The following is a 16,874-nucleotide window of genomic DNA, read 5'->3' on the forward strand; positions in this document are numbered from 1 at the left end:
GGCACAAGGACCAGGGCACAGGAGGGTCCCTGTCCTGCCCTGCCCTGGTCTCTCTGCTCGGAAGGTCCTGCTGACATTTCTCCTCCTGGTGTCCGTCCCTCTCCCTCCTCGGGGATGAGTTTTCTGCGGCGGCGGCACCAAATTTGGGATGGGCTCCTCCCCGTCCCTGCGGATCCGGGGCCGCTCCCCGTCCCTGCGGGGCCGCATCTTCACTGAGCGGCCCGGGCTTCAAACACCCCCCGAGCCGGGGGCTCCTTGTGACTAATTTGGGCTGAATAGGGGAAGAAGAAAAGCCGCGGGCGCACAATGGGCGGGGGAAATTCGTGTGGGAAAGGCAGGGAAAGAAAGGAAGGGCTGGGGCTGCGGGCGCCGAGGGACCGCGGGAGTGGGGCCCAAATGCGGCGTGAAGTCACTTGTCAGAGCCCCCGGGGACAGCCCGGGGGGCTCCGGAGGGGCAGGGGGGCACAAAGGGGTGAGGGGCTCTGGTGCCAGCGGCCCCTCCTTCCCCTGCACCGGCCGCGGATCCCCCGACCCCAAATCCGGCCTCGAATCCCACCGGCCTCAAATCCCACTGACCTCCACTCCCACTGGCCTTGTCTTGTCTCCCACTGACCTCCACTCCCACTGGCCTTGTCTTGTCTCCCACTGGTCTCATCTCCTTGAGGTGACCAAGGATTACCCCTCCTTGGCTGGTGGCTCCTGTCCCACGGGACAGGGATGTCCCAGGAGCCAGAGCTGATCCATCCCCTTGGATCCTTCTTCTTGGATCCTTGGATCCTTCTGGATCCTTCTTGATCCCTGCCATGGAGGAGGGGGGTCCATGAGGGATGTGCTCACTGGAGGACAGGGAATGAGGACGCCTCAAATCCTACTTGTGAGACACCCAGAGCTCGGGAGGGTCTGGGGGTCTTTGGGATGGCATCAAACCCCCGGCCCTGATGTAGGTTGGGCATTGCCAGGGGATCCAACTGGATCCCAGGATGTTCTGGGGACCTTTGGGATGACCTTGATGCAGGCTGGGGACTGAACCACCCAGACCCTGGGATGGTCTGGGGACCTTTGGGATGGCACCAAACTCCACCCCAGCTGTAGGTTGGAGACTGACCCACCCAGATCCCGGGACCATTCAGGAATCTCGGGGATGGCACCAAACCCCATCCCTGCCACGGGTTGGGGACGGACCCGCCGGGTCCCCGGGGAGCCCGTGCTGGTGCCAGCGCTGCCCTCGGCCCGGGGGGGGCCTGGCCCGTGCCCAGCTCCCCGGATGATCCCGCGGCCCCGGCAGGGCCGGTGGAGCCGGGCCAAGCCCCCGCTGGTGGTTTAATTACTGTGAATGTCGCGGGCGGCCGGTCCTGTCAGCGGCGGAGGGGCAGGTCCGGGGGCCGGGGGGCCGCCGTGGGTGGTCGCCCGGATGTCCCCGTTCCTAATTTGTCCCCCTCCAGCCCTGCCCTTGGTCTCCGAATTAGGTCACGGGGGCCGGGGGGAGCAGGGATGTGGGGGTGCAGCCCCCGGGCGGCCTCGGGGGAGACGTGACCAGAACAAAAGCGAGCGCTCGTTAAACTCTTGACATCGCCCTCGAAGCAAACAAACAAACCCCCCCCGCCCCGGGACCTCCTTCCTCCGGCCCTGGGGGGGGGTGGCACAGCCCGGTCCCCCCGCGGGACCCCCTGGCCGTGGCCCCCGAGGGGGATTCTGATCCCATGGGAGCTGGGGTTGTCCCCAGGGCCGTGTGGGGTCCAGGGTGGGGGGTCACTCCTGGTTCGGTGCCTCCCCAAGGCTCCTGGAGACCCCCGAGGGTTTTACCCCCAGTGTGTGGAGGGGGCAGAGCTGGGGCAGTTCTGCCCTCGGAGCCCCCCGGGGGGCTGGGGGATCTCTGGGGGGAGCAGGTGGGATCTGTAGGGCAGGGATGGGGTGTGGAGGGGCTCAGGGCATTCCCAGGTTGGAGCGGGAGAGCAGGGACAGGGCCAATGGCCAGGGAGTCACCGGCCCAGCAGGGCCTGGGGCCCGTCTGACCCCTCGGGGGCTGAGCTGGAGCCACGGCCGTGTGTCTGGCCCTCACTTGGGCCAGAAGGTTCCCCGGCCCCGTGGGCAGTGACCACACTGTCCCCTCCTGCAGTGACCCTCCAGTGCCCACCCTGTCCCCTCCTGTGGTGACAATCCCCTGCCCACCCTGTCCCCTGTCCTGGCCCAGCCATAATTAGCTGCTGGACATTCCCGGAATACCTGCAGCCCCTAATGAGGCTCCATAAAGCTGCCCCTGATCCCGCGGCTCCTCCGGCACTTGGGGCCACTTGTAAATCTCTGCTTTACAACCGGGGGGGCTGCACTGGGAGGAAATGGAGGCTGGGAGGGGGGACACAGCTCCTGCCATGGCCCTGAGCTGGTGGTCTGGTGCGGGGTGTCCCTTGCACTGTCCTGGGTCTCCATCCCTGTCCCATGTCCCCCATCCCTGTCCCATCTCCCCCATCCCTGTTCCTTGTCCCCCATCCCTGTCCCATGTCCCCCATCCCTGTCCCATGTCCCCCATCCCTGTCCCTTGTCCCCCATCCCTGTTCCTTGTCCTCCATCCCTGTCCCATGTCTTCTATCCTTGTCCTGTGTTGTCCATCCCCTCCTCAGGGTCAACCCGCCCTCCCTGCAGCTCTTGGGGGGTTCAAGGTGGTGACCCCCCCTCAGTGGTGGTCTCAGACCCTCCCCCCATCGCTGGGATGGGGACACCCATCTCTGGGGGGCTGAACAGGTTTAGGGATGGTTGTTCCCGGTTTTGGGGTGGTTGTTCCCGGTTTTGGGGTGGTTGTTCCCAGTTTTGAGGTGGTTGTTCCCAGTTTTGGGGTGGTTGTTCCTGGGTGGGTTCTCCAGGTGTTGGTTGTCTGAAGGCACAAGGCCCAGCGTGTCCGGGGGGCTCGGGAGGGGAGGGGGCTGTGGGTGGTTCCCAGGTGGGAGATAAACCTGGGAATGTCCGGGGCTCTGACCCAGGCACAGGGCACCGGGTGGGCTCTGTCCCCTCTCAGCCCTTGTCCCTGGGCTGCGGCCGGCGCCGGGAGCATGGGAAAAATGAGAAGCATCAGGAAAGATTTCCCAAGCCCTCGGAGCTGGATCAGGCCGGGAGATCCCGAGGGAGGGGTGGGAGGGGGCGGCGGGGGGGCCGTGGAAACACAGGAGGGGCTGCGGGGACACGGGGATCTGGTGCTGACCGTGGGATCTGGTGCTGGTGAGGGGCTGGATCCGGGTGGGGGGCTGGATCCGAGTGGGGGGCTGGATCTGGGTGGGGGGCTGGATCCGGGTGGGGGGCTGGATCCAGGTGGGGGGCTGGGTCCCGGGGAGGGCTACGATCAGTAGCCCAAGCAAAATGTGTTTATCATCAATTTTCCCTTTTTCCCAGTATCTTTTTGACTCTATAAATTTTTTATTTTACAAAAAGTCTAAAAAACCGAAGGAGCCAGGGCTGGGGCCGGGGCCGGGGGGGCCTTTAGGGCACGAGTTACAACAGATGTCACTTGTCCAACACCGGATCACGGGGACACTTGTGGGGCTTTTCCTCTCCTGTGGCTCTTCAGGGGCCCCAAATCCCCCGATCCCGCTCCAGGGACACCAACCCCCTCCGTCTCTGCCGCCGGGGGAGCCGGGGGTGGCATCGCAGGTGGACCTTTGTGACAAGGCCACATGTGACAAGGCCACGTGTGACGTGGTGGCAGTGCTGGATGTCCCCGTGCTGGATGTCCCCGTGCTGGATGTCCCCGTGCTGGATGTCCCCGTGCTGGATGTCCCCGTGCCAGATGCCCCCACGGATCCAGGGCTCAGACAGGACGAGGAGTGGGGGTGTCGTTGGGCCTCAGGCCAGCCTGGGAGGGGGATCTTCTTCTGGGGGGGGTCTTCTCCTCCCCCTGCCCCCCCGGGGAGCCGCAGCCCCCCGGCCCTGGCACTGACGGGCCGATCCCGGTGCCCACGAGGGCGATGGGTCCCGGCCTCGTCCCTTCTCCACCTTTCCATAGTGCAAACGGTTCCCAGCCCCCGAGGGGCTGCTCCGGCCCCTCCGGCCCCTCCGGCCCCTCCGACCCCTCCGGCCGCCCCTCGGCTGCGGGGTCACCACCAGCTCCCTCCTGGTGACGCCCCATGAGCCACCACAGCTCCAGTGTCTCGGGGGACATCGATGGCACCGGTGCTGCCCGGGGGTCCCGGTGCCACCAGCTCCTGCGACCCCCGCCCACGGTGCTGGGCCCCCCAGGGGTGCACATGGAGCTGAAAGCTTGGAACTCTTGGATTATTTCTCTCTCTCTCTCTTTTTTTTTTTTTATTTTTTTTTTTTATTATTTCTTGTATATTTTTGCTGTTCAAGTGCTGAGTTTGGTCCCACCGTGAGCCCCACCCCGACCAGCCGTGGCCTTTTGGGACCCGCTGTGAGCCCCCCCCTCCCCCAGGGCCCGTCTTGGACCCCCCCAGACCCCCCAGAGCGACAGAACGAGGAACAAAACAACGAACAGACGAACAGAAAAGGAACCTAAGACGTTACACACAGACCGATACACCAGGAAATAATTATAATAATTATAATAATTATAATAATAATATACTGAGGGGGCCACCAGCCCCGCAACCCCCACCTGGGAGCCACCTATGGGACCAGTCAGCCCTGGGCACTGGGACCAGTGCTGCCTGCTGCTGGGGCCATGGTCCAGTGCCCGGGGCTGACTGGTCCCACTGCCTGGAGCTGATGGGTCCCAGTGCCCCATGCTAACTGGTCCCAGTGCCCCATGCTAACTGGTCCCAGTGCCCAGGCCTTCCCATCATTTCTCCTTCAGTGCCACCTGCCTGTGACAGTCGCCTTGGGGCCCTGGGGGGCCTTTTGGGGTGACAAGTGGGTTTGGGGCTCCCCCAGGGCCGGGGCAGCTCCAAACCCTTTCCAGTCCCTTCCCAGTGGCTTCTGGATCTTTCCAAGTGCCTGGCTCTGTCTTCCCTGGGACCGTCGCCTTCGGCATAACACGGGCACCGTGTGGGGACACTGGGGGTCCCCCCTCCTCCACAGCGACCCCAGGGCTGCCGGAGGCCACGGCCCCCCCAAAAGGCACTGAAGGGCAGGGGGAGGGGCTGCCCCCGCCCCGGGGTTTTCATTGGCATCGTTTTATCCGATGTATTGGAAGAGCCACCGCTGACCCCTTGGCCTGGGGACCTCGGCCACGAGGGGCTGTTGGCCACGGTGTTTTGGGGCCGAGCTGTGCCCCCCATTCAGGGCTGAGCGGGGCTGGGGGATGCTCCTCTGCCTCCAGAACCTCACTCCTTGGAACCCCGGCTCTGCCCATGCCTATCCCCTCACCTCCCACCCCTGCTGCCACCGCCGGAGCCACCGGCCCGGTGGCATCGGGAGCCTGGCACGAGGGGCCGTAAGTGCTGCCAGGCGGGGGGTCCGGGGTCCGGCACGGCCGGGGGTCGGCACCGTGTCCTCGTCCCCGGGGTGGCCTCGTCCTTGTAAGCGCTTGTGGCTCCGCGGAGCCGGGGACAAGTGCTGAACGTCCCGGGAGAGCCCCCGGCCGCCCGGCGCCGGCCCTTAAGTGCTACGCGGGGTGCGGACGTGCCTGGCCACGGGGTCGTTCCCCGCCTGGCCCCGGGATGGAGCCGCGTGTCCCCCCCGGCACCCTCGGGATAAGTGCTGGGCCCGGGGGCCGCGGGGGCTTTCCCTCCCCGAGCCGCGGGGTCAGCGCCCGCCCGGCGCCGGGAGCGGCCCCGCACGGCCCCGCGGAGGGAGCGCTGGAGCCTCCGGGCTCTGGGAACGCGGGAGAATCATCATTTCTCACGTGAAAAATCCTCCGGAGCGCCGAGGGCGGCGGGACGCGAATGCGCCGCGTAAGCAGAATTTCTCCCCGGCCGGAGCCTCCGTCCAAAGCCCGCGGGGCTGCCTCCGGGTAACCCGGGGCTGCTGGACGCCCTCCCGCCGGCGGAGACCCCCAAGTCCCCCGGGAGAGCGCTGTGTGCCCTGCGCCGGTGCCAGGGCTGGATCCAAAGCTTGGGCGGCAGCTCCGTCCCCTCCAGCCTGGGGGTGCCGGCGGTCCCCGGGTGGCCCCCCCAGAGCAGTCCGGGCTGAGGATGCGAAGGGAGGGACCAGGGCGAGCGCCAGCCGGGAGGGTGATTAATAAATAAATAAATTAAAGAAGGGAGACGGTTTCCTCCCGGGCCGGAACAGCCCCGGCGCGCCCGTCCCGGGGGTCCCGCTGCCGGCCCCCACCGTCTTCGCTCCGGCGGGAGCCCGTGGCTGCTCGGGGACCTCCAGGTCACCTGCCCGCGGGTGTCACCTCGGCCCGAGGCGGGCAGGGCTGGCCCCGTTCCCGCTGCTGCTCCAGGAGCGCGAGGAGGGGGCGCGGGGTCTCCTCGGCCTCCTCCTCTCCCCGTTGCTGCTGAGCTGGGGTGGGGGAGCCGCCCGGTGCCGTGTCACCGTGTCACCGTGTGGGGGTCCCGGCCCCCCCTTCCCTTCTCCGTTCGGTTGCTTTATTGCACAATGCATGTCGAATCGCGGGTTTGGTGCAGCGTTTCTCCGTGGGATTTCCTTCTCTCTCTCTCTCTCTCTCTCTCTCTCTCTCTTCCAACATCCAAAGGAATTTCAACGCTTGGTCTTTGTATTTTTTTTTCCTCTCCCCCGAAAAAAAAAGAAATCTTAAAGAAAAGCAAGAAACAGCGGAAGAAACGAGGAGCTGGCGGTGGAGGGGGTGGTGGGGCGGAGGGGCAGCCCCAGCCGGGCTCTAGGAGCACCCGCATCTGTCAACCACCATGCCGGGGATCTTCCCGTAGATGATCTGCTGCTTGTCGTTGAAGTAGAGCATGTTGATGGGGGACATCTTGGTGGGGGTGCAGCAGGGCCCCGCCGAGCCCCGGGGGTTGGCCTGCTGCACCAGGTGGGTGTGGGGGTACTTCTGCATGAACATGTACTCGCACTGCCCCGAGCAGTAGTTGGCTTTGTATCTCTTGGGGGCGATGATCCAGTCCCAGCCGAAGGCCTCGAAGTCGACGGTCAGGGGGTAGCGGCAGCAGCGGGACTCGGTCGAGTGCTCGTCGCAGTCCAGCCCCAGGTTCCGCCGCGAGCGCTTGTTGTTCTCCAGGACCCGCAGCTCCATGAAGGGGTGCTGGGGGGAGAGGGACACGCTGAGCCATCGCCCCACTGGACCCCGGCCCAGCCCCACGGGATGGCAGCGGCCCCATGGCATGTCACCAGCCCCATGGAGCTGCCACCAGCCCTGTCAAGGTGTCACCAGCCCCATGGAGCTGCCACCAGCCCTGTGAAGGTTCACCAGCCCCATGGAGCTGCCATCAGCCCTACTGCACTGTCACCAACGCCACGGAGGTGTCACCAGTCCCATGGAGGTGTTACCAGTTGCACAAAGCTGTCACCAGCTCCATGAGGGTGTCATTGTCCCCCTGGAGCTGTGACTGTCCCCACAGAGCTGTGACAAGCCCCAGGGAGCTGTCATTGTCCCTGTGGAGCTGCCACTGCTCCCCAGATCTGTGACCACCCTCCTCTGCTGTCACCCTCCCCACAGAGCCTCATCCCCACCCCTCCCGATTGCCCCCACACCCTCCACTCCCCCCGAGGACACTCACCAGCCCCTCGGCGCCGGGCCCCAGCGAGGTGACGGCCAGGTCGTTGCCGTTGGGGTCGAAGGCGTTGATCTCGATGCCCCAGTTGTTCTGCGGCTGCTTGAACCAGTTCTGCAGCACGTGCTTGAAGTCGATGCTCTGCCAGTGCCCCAGGCGGGAGTTGAGGTCGATCTTGAGGGAGCGGATGCGGATGTGGCGACTGCCCTCGTCCGTGACGGGCTTCAGGCGCAGGATCTGCAGGTAGACGGTGGGGGTGTGCTGGACCGGCCGCAGGTACACCCAGAGCTGCGCCTTCACCACCTTCGTGAACATGATCTTGGGGCTGAAGTTGAAGAAGCAGCAATGGGGGTTGCCCTCGATCTGCACCACCGGGTCCGCTGCGGGAGGAAGGAGGCGTCAGGGGTGGCCCCGGGATCCTTCCCAAACCCCGGGACCCCGCGAGCTCCTCCTCGGTCGTTAGGAGTTGAAGGTTGGGTCAGAGGCTGCCCCGGGGGTCACCACCCCTCCACCCGCGGTGATCCCCGGCTGCCCCCTGACCCCGGGGAATCCTGAGCCCCCTGGAGTGAGCCCCCCGTGGAGGGGGCCGGGCTGGGCAGGGCGGGGGGCTCCGGCCCCACAGCACCTGCTCGGGGCAGCCACTTCCCAGCACATCCCAGTGCTGGAGCTGGGAATGTGCCTGGCCCCAGGTACCTCTGGGCTCTACCTCCCAGCCCCCTCTGCCGCCCTCCCTGAGCTGGTTTATGGGGCAGCACCACACCTCGGGGGTCTCTCCCGGCCCCCCACCACGACATGCCAGGGCCACGTGCTCAGAGGTGGCGAAGGTGAGTGGCCCCACAGGGACATCCACCTGGGTGGGGTGACAACCCCGAGCACCCATCGGACCCGGGGGTCCCCGGGGGTCCCTCCCCCGGCCCCACAGCGGCCCTCCCGGCCCGGCAAACATCTGTGTCAAATTGAGCTGGGAATTCGCCCCCCGCCCCGCGCAGCCCCCTCCCCCTGCACCGGTCAGGTTTAATAGCACCCAGCTGCAGCGGGGCCATTTGCTGCGCCGAGGCCTTCCCGGGCTCACGGGGGTCACGACACCGGCCACAGCCCCCGGAATGCTGCCCGGCCCCCTGGCTGGGGGGGCCCGAACCCCCGGGATGGGCCTGGGGGCCGCGAGCACCCTCCACCCAAACTCCCCCTGGGATGTGCGGTGCTCAAACCCCCGACTGGACTCCCCCGTGCCCGTCCTCCCAGCAGGTTGTGCCCCCCCAGCCCCTCGGGGGAGGCTTTGCCACCCGTCACCAGTGGGGTGTCACCCCACGGGGGGCTGTGGGCGGGGTGACACCCCTGCACAGGGGTCTGCGGTGGCCAGTTTGTGCCACGAGGTGGGATTTGGGGGGTCTCCAGGTGGGAGATGCTGGAGCAGTGCTGGAGCCAGGGCAGGTCCTGGGGAGCTGCTCCCAAAGCCCCTCGCTGGGACAGCGGCAGCACCGGTGGCACCGCTGACCCTCTGCTGGCCCGGGGGTCGCTGTGGCATCCCGGGGGACACCGGGGCTCTGACTGACATCTCGGGGGACACCGGGCCCGGGGGGAACCGGTGGGGGGGCTCTGACACGCTGGCTGCCGTGCCAGGATGCTCGTCCTGTCGCTGTGGCAACAGGGGATAAAGGTTACCGGGACACCGGTCACAGCTGGGCATGTGCCGGGAGGGGGGCCGCCCCCGGCCCCCCCACGCTCTTTGTTCCCACCGGGGCCCGGATTCGGGGCTCCCACCCCCGCCCCATCAGCCTCCCGACCGGAGCCCCCCCAGATCCACGGAGCCCCGAGGTGCCGTGTGCCAGAGGTGGCTCTGCCGTGTCCCCATGTCCTTGTGTCCCCGTGTCCTCACGTCCCACTGACCTTGAGCGGCTCCGGCCCCCCCCGGCCCCCGCCGGCCCCTCGCCCCGGTCCCCCCGGCCCCCATCGCCCCTCATTAAGCTCCCTCCCCTCCGCGGGTCGCGGGGGTCACGGGTAGCCCCTCAATGGGTTTAGGACCCAATTAACCTTCCCGGGTTCCTCCTGCAGTTAAAAACCCCCGGGGGGGTGGGGGGTTTGGGGGTGGTGGCCGGGGATTAGTGGGGGGGCGGCCGGGGGGAACCCGAGAGCTTTATGGCTCTGCTGCCTGTAAAGCCCTTTCCCTCCTTCTGTTCAGGAACCATAAAACCCCCCACAATTGCCCCGGGGGGCGAGGAGGGAGGAAAAATCATAATAATAACGGAGCGGTGGCAGTCAGGGGTGGGGAGCGGACCCGCGGCGCATCCGGCCGGGGGTCCGGAGAAGTGGGACCCCCGGCGCGGGGCCGTGCGGGAGGAGGGGCTGCCCTCTGGTATTTATTTTGGGGGCCCCCGAGCTGTGAAGGGGCGGGAGGGGGGCCCGGGGGCCGTGAGCGTTGCCGCGGCTGAGAGAGGAAAACCCCAGCGTGTCGTCAATTTTATGGGTAATAAAATTTCAAAGCCGCCCGAGTCTATTAATGCCTGGGAAGGAAATTCGTCGGGGGGCGGCAGGAGGGGGGCAGCGCCTCACACTTCCCTCCCTTCCGCTCGCCCTTCACACCCGGCCCCCCGCCCCCTGTCCCGGGGGTCCCACGGCTGGAGCAGGTGGAGAGACCCCGGGGGATCTGGGGAGGGACGGGGCCACAGCACATCGCAGCAAAATCCCCGTGACCTGCAACCTCCCTGCTGTCCCACCGGGGACCCCTCACACTCCTCACACCCCTCAGAGCCCCTCAGAGCCCCTCACACCCCTCAGAACCCTCACAGCCCCTCACACCCCTCATACCCCTCACACCCCTCACAGCCCTCACACCCCTCATACCCCTCACACCCCTCAGAGCCCCTCACACCCCTCACAGCCCTCACACCCCTCACACCCCTCAGAGCCCCTCACAGCCCTCACAGCCTTCACACCCCTCAGAGCCCTCAGAGTCCCTCAGAGCCCCTCACAGCCCTCACAGCCCCTCACACCCCTCACAGCCCTCACACCCCTCACAGCACTGGCCTGTCCCCAGCACAGCCTGTTGTCACATTGATGTCACCTTGTTTGTCACCCTGTTTGTCACCCTGCCATCACCCGGCTGTCACCTTCCTGTCACCCTGCCCTGTGCCCTGGGGACCTGCCCAGTGCCCCCAGTCTGCTCCCTGTGCCAGGTCCCAGTATCCAGTGCGGGGTCCTGATGCTACTCCCAGTGCCCAGTCCCACTCCTGACTGGTGCCAGTGTCTGGTCACAGTCTCCAATGCCCAGTCCCCACTCTCAGCTCCCAGTGCCAGGTCCCAGCACTCAGTGGCTGGTATCAGTCCCTACTGCCAAGTCCCAGTCCCCCATCCCTGGTCCCAGTCCCCGGTCCCAGATCCCGGTGCCGGGTCCTGGTGCTACTGCCCAGTCCCAGTACCTGGTGCCAGGTTCCAGCACCCAGTCCCAGCACCCAATGGCAGGTCCCAGCACTCAGTACCAGCTCCCAGTCCCCAGTCCCAGCTTCCAGTATCAGGTCCCAGCACACAGTACCACCTTCCAGTCCCCAGTGCCAGCACCCAGTGCCAGCTCCCAGTCCCCTGTCCCAGTCCCCAGTGGCCAGTCCCAGTCCCGTCCCCGGTTCCCAGTGCCCCGTTCCGGGGCTGCCGCGGCCGCGTTGTCCCATCCCCATGTCCCTGTGTCCCCACGTCCCCATGTCCCTGTGTCCCCACGTCTCTGTGTCCCTGCGGGACCCGCACGGACCGGGGGGAACCGGGAAGCCCCGAGGGGTGTCGGAGAACCCCGAGGAGGGTCGGAGAGCTCCGGGGGGGGTCGGGAAGCCCCGAGGAGGGTCGGGGAGCCCCGGGGGAGGAAGCGGAGGATGGGGCGTCCTGGAGGGACGGTGCCGGCGGGCGGGAGGGGACCGGGGGATCGGGAGGGGAACGGAGGGGGGAGCCCGGGCCGGGGGTGGGGGTTGGGGGGGAGCCCTCCGGCGAAGTTTGCAGCGGAACAAAGGGCGGCACTGACTTTCCTGGGCCATGCTGATGACGGTCTCGGTGGTGGCGTGGTACTCGTCCTCCTCCAGGTACTCGTCGTGCTGCAGCGAGTCCCCCTGGAAGTCGTGGAGGTCCAGGAGCTGCTGGAGCGGGGGGGCCTTGGGCAGCAGCTGCTTCACCACCTCCCGGGTGATGTTGGGCGCTTCCTTCAGCCGCAGCTTGCTCAGGATCTGCGACTTGATGCTCTCCAGCCGCAGCTCTTTGCTCTGCCGCCGCCACAGGCACACGGGGCAGGCGGGCTCGGAGGCGGGGGGCTGCTCCACCGACCCCCCCCCGGCCACCACCGCCACCACCGACCCCAACAACCACCACACCGGGGCCATGCCGGGGGGGAAAACAAAAAAATACATAAAAGAAAAAGAAAAGAAAGAAGAAAAAAAATAAAACCCTTCCCCACCGGGCCGCCCCCCCGCCCCGCTTCCACCGCAACGCGCAAGGGGGGGAAGGCGGTAACGGCGGCGGGGGCGGGGAAGCGGGGACCCCGGGGGGGGCCGAAGGGGGGGGGATGAAAAAAAGCGGCGGTAGCGGCGGCCCCGGGGTTTTATACCCCAAGAGAAGTGTGTCGTCAGCGGCCTTGATTGGCTGCGGGCGCACAAAAGAGGTTCTGGCAGGGGCTTGGCACCAGCCGCCGCCGGCCCCCCGAGCCCGGGGAACGGCCCCGCCGCCGCCCGGTGCGCCCCGGACCCCCCGCCCGCCTCCCGTTCGGGGCGGGGGGCGGCGCGGCGGGCCCCGCTCCCGGCAAGTGCGGCCGGGGGGATGCGCGTCCCGGCAAGTGCACCGCCCCCCGGGATGCGCGTCCCGGGCCCCCCCGGACTCCCCCCCACCCTCAGAGCCCCCCCCGCTCGCCGCGCTCCGCTGCCGGCCCCGGCAGAGCCCCGGAGAGCCCTCGGTGTGTTCCAGGAGCAGCGAGGGCTGGCAGAGCCTGCCCCAGGGAAGCCCAGCTCTGACCTGGGGGGCACGGGGGTCCCCGGTGGGCTGCAGTGGGTGCTGAGGGGGTGCCTTGGGAGAAGCCTGGCACCGGGAAGTGCTGCAGTGACCGTCAGCGGGTTCCAGGAGTAACAGGGACCTTGGCCGAGGGAAGCCCAGCCATGAGCTGGGGGGCACGGGGATCCCGGGGGGCTGCAGCGGGTGCTGGGGGCGGAGGGGGAGGTTGAGCCCCGCGGGAGAAGCCTGGCACCGGGCAGAGCTGCGGCCACCGCCAGTGGGTCCCGGGAGCAACGAGGAGCATCACACCACGGCCGGGGGGAGACCAGCCACGAACTGGGGGCGTGGGAACCTCGAGGGGTCACGGGGGTCCTGTCCCCAAGGCGGGGGCCCTCGAGCTTTGGGGGGCAGAGCAGCGAGGTTACCCACTCTGAGCAAAGCCTGGCACGGGGCAGATGCCGCCGTCAGTAGGTTCCAGGAGTAACAAGGATTGCCACAAGCACTGAGATCAGTGTGGGGACCCCACAGGTGACCGGGGACCCCCCCCCCCAGTTCCGGTGCCGGCCCCATCAGAACCATGGAGAGGGGAAGAGGCACCGGGGATCCACCGGCACCGCTCCGGCGCGGCGGGGGTGGTGAGGGGGTCCCGGCCCGGTGCGGTGGGGCAGTGGCACGGCCCGGGCGGGGGGGCTGTCCCGGGATGGGTCTGGGGGGGGCGGCCCCGTTACCCCCCCGGGCCCGGGGGCGGTGCCAGCGCGTCCCGCCAGGGGGCGCCACTGAGCTCGCGGGGTCGGTCCCACAGCGCCGGGGGGGCGGCGCCACCGCGCGGCCACAGCGGGAACTGCAGGGGGGCACCGGGACCCCAAAGGGGGGACACGGGGGGACACGGGGACACACAGGGACCCCAAAGGGACCCCAGAGGGACACACAGGCACCCCAGGGACACACAGAGACCCCAAAGGGACCCCAAAGGAACACACAGGGACACATAGGGACACACAGAGACCCCACAGGGATACACAGGGACCCCAAAGGGACACCACAGGGACCCCATAGAGACCCCACAGGGACCCACAGGGACACCACAGGGACCCCACACGGGACGCCGGGGCAGCGGGACCCGCAGCGGAGCTTCCCCCGCCGCCACGGCAGCACCGCTCCCCGGGGTGACACCCCGGGAAGTCGTCGCGGTCCGTCCCCCCTACACCGGGGTCCCGCCGCCCTCGGGGCTCTCGCCCCGCCAGTGTGACCCCTCCGCCGGGCGCTGCCCCGCCGGGCCGCGGGAGCGAGCGGGTTAAAGCGGCTCCGTGACGCGCCCGCCGTCCCCGCCCACGGGCCGCCCCAGGAGCTGTCAGCGGCCCCGGCCCCGGTAACGACAGCGGCGGGGGCTCCCCAGGGGGCCGGGGGTCCCCGCGGGGGCGGCTCGGGGTGGGGGGGCACCGGGGGGTCGGGCCCCGGGGGGGGGGGGGGGGAGTTTGGGCCGCGGTCGTTACGGGGGGGCCCCATCGCCCCGCGCCTTCCGGGGGGCAGCGGGGACCCCCCCCCGCCCCGACCGCTTCCTGCACACGCGGGACAGACACCCCACACCCCGCGGGGGCACCGGGGGGGCACCGGGGGGGAGGTGCAGCCCCACGGCCACGTGTCCATCTCCCCGTGGCCCCGTGTCCTCATGGCCCCGTGTCCGCATGCCCACGTCCTCATGTCCCCACCGCTCCATGTCACCACATTCCCGTCACCACGTGTGTCCCCACGTCCCCATGTCACCCTGTCCCCACATCCTCATGTCCTCATGTCCCCACCTCCACATCCCCATGTCCATGTCCCGTGTCCCTGCAGGCCCATGTCCCCACTCCCACAGTCCCGACGTCCCCATGTCTGTGTCCCCACATCCCTATGTCCCCATGTCACTCTGTCCCCCTCTGTCCCCACATATCCCCCTTCCTCCCTCTGCTCCCGGGATCATTTTGGGGCCGGGCAGGGCCTGTCCCTGGGCTCTGCCCCTCCCAGGGGTCCCCTGAGCGCCGTGTCCCCCCAGCCCGTCCCGCCATGGGGGGGCTGCTGCAGGCGCTCGTGGGGGTCTCGGAGAAGGCGGCGGAGCTGGCGCGGCTGTGCCGGCGGGAGGAGCCGCTCTTCCAGCTCCTGGTGGCCGAGAAGACGGGCCCCGACAGGAACAGGAGGTTCCTGCAGGACTTCAAGACCCTGGCGGACGTTCTCATCCAGGAGGTCATCAAGCACGACCTGGGCAAGGAGGTGGGTACGGACCGGGGGTCCCCCGGGTGCCCCGCGCCCCCCGCGCCACGCTGAGCCCCCTCTGTGCCCCCCCAGTTCCCGGAGCTCCAGGGCCACATCCACGGGGAGGAGTCCAACGAGTTCAGGGACGTGCAGGGTGAGTCGGGGGTCACCGGGGCAGGGGTGGGGCCATGGGGCTGTGACTGAGTCGGGGGTCCCTGTTCTGGGGCTGTGACTGAGTCGGGGGTCCCTGTGCTGGGCCACACAGGGTCACGGCTGAGGGGGAGTCCCCACACTGGGAATGTGAAGCCGTGGCTCACTCGAGGGTCCCCTCAGCAGGGACTGCGGGGCTGTGGCTGAGGAGGGGGTCTCCGCGCTGGGGCCACACGCTCGTGGCTGAGCTGGGGGTCCCCACACTGGGTCTGTGGGGCCGTGGCTGAGCTGAAGGTGCCCGTGCCGGGGCTGACTCGGGGTGTGGCAGGGGGCACGGTGGCCGTGCGTGTCTGTGCCACACGGGAGGACACGGTGGCCCTGCTGCTGTCGGTGCTGGGCCCCGAGCAGGCGGCGGCCGAGCTGCTGGCGGACGCCGTGCACCGGGACGTGGTGCTGGGGGATGTGACGCTGGCGGGCGCCGAGCCTGGCGTGTCCCCCCGGGACCTGGCCGTGTGGATAGACCCCATCGGTGAGTGGGGGGCTGCAGGGGCGGGGCGGGGGGCGGGGACCCCCGTGTGCCGCCGCTGAGCCCCGGCTGCGCCCCCCAGACTCCACCAACGAGTACATCGGGGGCCGCGAGGACGTGCCCCCCGTGGATGGCATCGCCCCCGCCGGGCTCTGCTCCGCCCTGGTGCTCGTCGGGGCCTTCGACCGCCTCTCGGGCCGCCCCGTCCTGGGCGTCATCAACGAGCCCTTCTTCCGACGGGACCCCCAGACCCGCAGGTACCGGCACCGCGGGGGCACCACGGGGGCACCGGGGCGACCCCCGGGGGCGGGGGGATCCGCGCTCACCGTGCCCGTGTCCCCGCAGGTGGCAGGGCAGGTACCACTGGGGCGTGGCCCACGGGGACACCCGGCTGTGCTCGCTGAGCCCCCCCGACCCCCACCCCGTGCCCCGCGTGGTGCTGAGCCGGGCGGAGGGGGCGGCCGTGCGGGGGGCTCTGGGCCCCCTGTGCGGGGGGCGCCTGCACTTCGCGGCGGGCGCGGGGTACAAGATGCTGTGCGTGATCCTGGGGCTGGCGGACGCCTACGTGCTGTCCGAGGGCACCACCTTCGCCTGGGACGCCTGTGCCCCCCACGCCATCCTGCGCGCCCTGGGCGGGGGGGTGGTGGCCCTGGAGGGGGCCCTGCGGGCGCGGCGGGAGGGGCGCGCCGGGGACCCCCCCGAGCTGGTCTATAACCGCCCGGCAGAGGGGGCGGGGGGGGCCGAGCGCTGGGCGAACCGGGGGGGCCTCGTGGCTTATCTGCACCCCCAGCACCTGGAGGCCGTGCTGGGGGCACTGGCCACCGTGCCCGGGCTGTGAGCCTGCGGCGGCCGAGACCCCCGCGGGTGGGTATGGGGGGCTGGGACCCCGGGGTTAAGGGTTCGGGACGGCTGGGACCCGAGGGTGTGGGGGGGCTGGGACCAAGGCCAGTGGGATGGCAGGGACCCCGGCGTGGGAGGTCAGAGGGGTCTGGGGCCCTGGGGCGTGGGCTCAGGAGAGGCTGGGACCCCAAGGTGTGGGGTCAGCGCTGTCTGGGGTGCAGAGCAGGGGGGGTCTCAAGGACCTTGAGGTGCAGTCACAGGGTGACAGGGACCAAGGGCAAGGGGATGGCAGGGACCCCGGGTTTGGGGTCAGAGGTGTCAGGGATCCCGGGGTGTGGGGTCGGGGGGCTGAGACCCCGGGTTTGGGATCAGGGGTGTCAGGGACACCAGGGTACAGGATACAGGGGGACAGGGACTCCGGGGTTCCCCGGAGCTGGGGTGGCCGAGACCCCCTGACCGAGGGCAGCCGGGACGGGGTGGGAGCTCTGAGTGCCGGGTCCCCTCGGTGGGACCCCCCGTGTGTCCCCCCCATTAAAGCGCCTCTCGCACCCCCGTGTCTGTGCTGCCGGGGCGGGGCGGGCCCGGGGCGGTGC

General features: G+C 68.9%; 2 protein-coding genes across 4 annotated transcripts; one reads left to right on the forward strand and one right to left on the reverse strand.

The window, feature by feature from the left end:
- Window positions 1-4,279: 4,279 nt before the first annotated feature.
- GDF11 (growth differentiation factor 11) lies at window positions 4,280-11,959 on the reverse strand. The gene is made up of 3 exons (XM_064638811.1): window positions 11,581-11,959; window positions 7,584-7,957; window positions 4,280-7,108 (listed from the first exon to the last, which is right to left on the reverse strand). Exons 1-3 carry the CDS (start codon window positions 11,957-11,959, stop codon window positions 6,728-6,730), a joined length of 1,134 nt encoding a protein of 377 aa, XP_064494881.1. The 3' UTR covers window positions 4,280-6,727.
- Window positions 11,960-13,850: 1,891 nt separating this feature from the next.
- INPP1 (inositol polyphosphate-1-phosphatase) lies at window positions 13,851-16,829 on the forward strand. 3 transcript variants are annotated; one of them, XM_064638808.1, is made up of 6 exons: window positions 13,851-13,902; window positions 14,569-14,783; window positions 14,859-14,919; window positions 15,244-15,444; window positions 15,524-15,698; window positions 15,787-16,829. In XM_064638808.1, the coding sequence occupies exons 2-6, from the start codon at window positions 14,580-14,582 to the stop codon at window positions 16,277-16,279; spliced, it is 1,134 nt and encodes a 377-aa protein (XP_064494878.1). In that variant the 5' UTR covers window positions 13,851-13,902; window positions 14,569-14,579; the 3' UTR covers window positions 16,280-16,829. The 3 variants fall into 3 exon arrangements, with proteins under 3 accessions (XP_064494878.1, XP_064494879.1, XP_064494877.1); XM_064638809.1 differs by having other exon boundaries at window positions 13,866-13,896; XM_064638807.1 differs by lacking the exon at window positions 13,851-13,902 and having other exon boundaries at window positions 14,174-14,783.
- The last annotated feature ends 45 nt before the right edge of the window (window positions 16,830-16,874 follow it).

The sequence above is a fragment of the Pseudopipra pipra genome, chromosome 30 (assembly GCF_036250125.1).
Source record: "Pseudopipra pipra isolate bDixPip1 chromosome 30, bDixPip1.hap1, whole genome shotgun sequence".
NCBI lineage: Eukaryota > Metazoa > Chordata > Aves > Passeriformes > Pipridae > Pseudopipra > Pseudopipra pipra.